Here is a 4025-nt window from a genome sequence, read left to right on the forward strand (position 1 = left end):
TAAATCCGTTACGACCCCATGATCACGATTAGCTCATGATTGAACTCATCGTCACCATGGGTTCATATGAAAACATGATAATAACACACGAGAATAATTAATAAAACTACTTATATTAAACCAGAGTACGTCACAAGAGTAAATAGGTTCAAAGTAAAGAAAACTAGCATCCACTGCTACAACGAATAAAAGAATCACAAGAAACTATGCTTCCTCTTCGTTGCGATGTGCTAAAACGGTCTTCTTCCTTATCTCCTTGCTTCTCGATTAATACCACGATTCAACACACGTGAAACGTCTCTGAAAACTACTTATATAGAAGCCCCACAAAACCCAGCCATCTAAGAAGTCAGAAGTCCAGCAGAACAAGAACTCTAAAAATCAAATTTTTAATTCGCGCCCCTGAGCGGCCGCCCACCAATCCTGAGCGGGCGCCCAGCTTCCTGAGCGGCCGCCCAGCCAGGCTGAGCGGGCGCCCAACACCTTTCTGGAAAATTAATTATTTTGCTCCCGTTCTCTGCTGCATTCTGCTCCTATCTTCCCAATTGCAATGCCAAACACATACTAAGGCTTATTCTTGATGAAATCTCTCCACAAATGCATGTAATACCCTGAAATGCACAAACACTAGAAAAACGCATCAAATACACAAAATACTTGATTTCAAGACATCAATTCAAGCCATTATAAGACGTTCTAAGTGGTATAAAATGCCACTTATCACCTATTAAGCTGTTTATTTTTTCAATAGATGTTTAGTAGGAAATCAGTACCGAAATTATTGTACTAGATGACCTGGCGTAATTTTAATGTCGTATACATTGTTATACCACGTTAACTTATTATAATTATTTTCAGAATATTGGATTACTTATGCAGAACCCAAATCCTAACAAACTCATATGTAAAGATTTCGCCAACTTGATTAACATCAATCATGAACCTAAATCCATGGTTGACATACTAATCCTCTTACATATATGGTTAACATATGTTCTATGAGTGTTTAAATTGTTTAGCCCTTTAATAATCATTTGGTCGTTGTTAATCTTTCTAATGGCTGATATGGAAAATAATCTTGCATCAGTAGATAGTTGGAGGGTTCGTGTACGTATTACTCGAATGTGGCCTTCATTTTCTCGCATTCAACAATTCCGAGGTGTTAATCTAATATTGCTTGATTCTGAGGTAATGTCGTTCACTTTATAAAGTAGTAGTATATGATCAATGTTTATATAGAATAGTTTCTTAATGAGCCAATGTTATGTAGGATTGTCATGTCTTTGTATTTGGGAATCGTGTCATTTGGCATGATGTTAGCAATATCATACTTGAAGGAAACGCATATGATATTCACAACTTTATAGTAATAGAGCCTGCAGGACTTTTGAGACTTGTATCTTCTGATAAGATTATTATTTTCGTACATGATACCATTGTCCATCCTGTTCCTTTTGAAGTAAATACCATTCCAAGGCACAAGTTTGAGCTTAAGACTATTCCTGAGATTTTTGAACTTGCAATATCACTTTCCGAACATGTGCCCCCTGTACATGCTATAGGTTTTTTTTTGTATCTTATCACACAATTGTTTTTATTTTAAGTGATCCTTTAAAAATTCTAATTATATGACATTGCATAGATATTGTTCGAATGACTCAAAACATTGAACCAGTAAAGGAAGTTTATACACAATTTGGTGAGAAAAAGTTTCTTTGTTTTGAGTTATTTTGATGGCAGGTAAGACCATCATTTCACTAATAAATGTAGTTTCGATCAGTGTTTTTCAATGTTAATATGATTGTCTATCTTTGTTTCCATATCAGCAATGTGGTTAAGATTTGTGTTTGGGATCAATTTACTGATAATGTAGGAACTGCGCTAGAAGGAAATGTTGTGTATCCTCCAATAATGATCTTGACAACAATGAGGCCACTAATCCATAATGGTTTCATTTACTGTAAATCTACATATCTTTACTAGAAACTATAATTTTTTTTCATTTTGTAAACTAAAGATTATTGGTAAATTGCTTCTAATAGGTTCGCTGCAGATAAGAAATTCATCATGTTCGCAGATTTATTTCAATATTAATCATCCGGATGTTAAAGTGTTGAGGCAAAGGTATAAACACTTTTTGGGTAATGTAAATTATTACTATCGGGAGAGATATAAACATGATTGAGTTGTATAAACTCTGATGATCATGTTGTGTACTATTGTGTTTACAGGATACTTGGTGGAGCAGTCTAAATAAACAACTTCTTTACGTGAAGTCTTCCCTACACATTTGCATTCAATTTATTGATAATAAGTTTTAAGTAGATTGTAATCTGGAATGTCTGCTATTTTGCATTACATTTGAGTTTTTATCATTTCCAAGATGACTGTTTTGAGATTTCAGTATTCAGCCATACTTTCTCCTATGAATTGAAATAAATTTTAATGTAGACTCATATGAATGTTTTACTCATCTAGTCATTTGTTATATGTCATTTCCGAAATCAATGTTTACTTATGACATATAAATATAATTTTACATCTTGCTATTACAAATGGGAATAATATACAAAATAAATGAGACTCTTTTACATGTAGATTGGAAGACAATGATGTAATTTGAATTTAGATCACAACAATGTTCACTTTGATCCAATAATCTTACAAACACTTTGTGCAGAATAACATTGTTACTAATTTATAGTAACGTTGATCATACAATAATATACTAACATTCTTCTAATAATCTACTGAAATATGAATCATATATTGCGATTATAATCATCCATTAATATGCGAATTCTACTAACTGCTTCAATCAACTGATCAGCCTGACCATTCAAATTAGCATGATGTTCCTTCCACCCATCGCCAAACTTTTGAAAGCCATTCATCATTTCTGCAGCGTTTAGTTTCAACGTTGTCTCATGACCATGCAGAGAGGTGGACGTATCGCCTAGGAATCTGAGTGGATTTCCCATATAAGATGGTGGAATTTGGTCATTGCTTTGGGATGATTCTCCACATTTTTTCCTTGATCCATTCTGCAAAATATCTTTTATGTTGCTATAGAGGAGAGAGATAAAATTATTAAGCACACGTCTAGAAATTGGTGAGACATAAAAAGAAATAGACATGTAAAGAATACTTTAACTATTCCGGGAGGCCAGCCGAATGAGCAAACAAATCAGATTGCCTACTTTCCATGGATGCATACAACTCTGAGAAGAAAACATTTGCATCTTCCAAATCAGTGTTGAAATCTGCGCAAGTGACAGCCAATTGGTTCAACTCTTCCATTGCCACATTTCTAATCCCTGACCATCGTTTCCTCTTTGCACCGCGTGAAGTCATTTTTGACTCTATATAAGAAAAGGTGTAAGAGAGGGTGTTTCTGTTAATGTGATTGTATGTGTGAGGTCATGTACCTTTCCCTTATCAAAGCACCAAATGTTGATAACTGCCTATTCTATAATGTACAGTTAAATAACTGCAAGTTATTTACCTAAAACTTTGGTAACTGCAAGTCTTTATATCTCTCATCATAAGCACTGATCTGTGAGTGAATCTTTGACAACCAATATTCTCTCCCCAATTCATCATCAAAATACTCCTAAATGTACAAATTTATGACCAAATGTAAATAGGTTCAAATATGAAATACAAAAAGACTTTTATAACGAAACGTATTTCGGGAATTCCCTTGAATACTATTACTCAAAGTACCATGACACAAATGCATAAACCATTTGTATCTCATTGGTATCATACAGAGAAAATATTAAGTGCTTATGATTTTACATCGAAACTATCATCAATCTCAATTACTTCTTCAGAACATGAAGGCAACATGAAATCTTCAAAGCGGTATGTTCCACAACAATGACGAAGGTGATTCATGCATGTCGTATCATAAACAGAAATCTGAAAGTCTGAATTACCGCAATATTTAAAAAACATAATATAACCCTCACGTACAACATACTTCCGTAAAAACTGATTCATCACATAAATCTTCTTCTCCG

At 34.0% G+C, this 4025-nt stretch overlaps 1 protein-coding gene across 1 annotated transcript; it reads left to right on the plus strand.

Annotated features, from left to right (window-relative positions):
* Positions 1-1056: 1056 nt before the first annotated feature.
* On the plus strand, positions 1057-2253 carry LOC141714575 (uncharacterized). The gene is made up of 6 exons (XM_074518088.1): positions 1057-1188; positions 1271-1562; positions 1643-1709; positions 1827-1960; positions 2043-2124; positions 2232-2253. The coding sequence occupies exons 1-6, from the start codon at positions 1057-1059 to the stop codon at positions 2251-2253; spliced, it is 729 nt and encodes a 242-aa protein (XP_074374189.1).
* The last annotated feature ends 1772 nt before the right edge of the window (positions 2254-4025 follow it).

The sequence above is a fragment of the Apium graveolens genome, chromosome 3, assembly GCF_009905375.1.
Source record: "Apium graveolens cultivar Ventura chromosome 3, ASM990537v1, whole genome shotgun sequence".
Lineage (NCBI taxonomy): Eukaryota > Viridiplantae > Streptophyta > Magnoliopsida > Apiales > Apiaceae > Apium > Apium graveolens.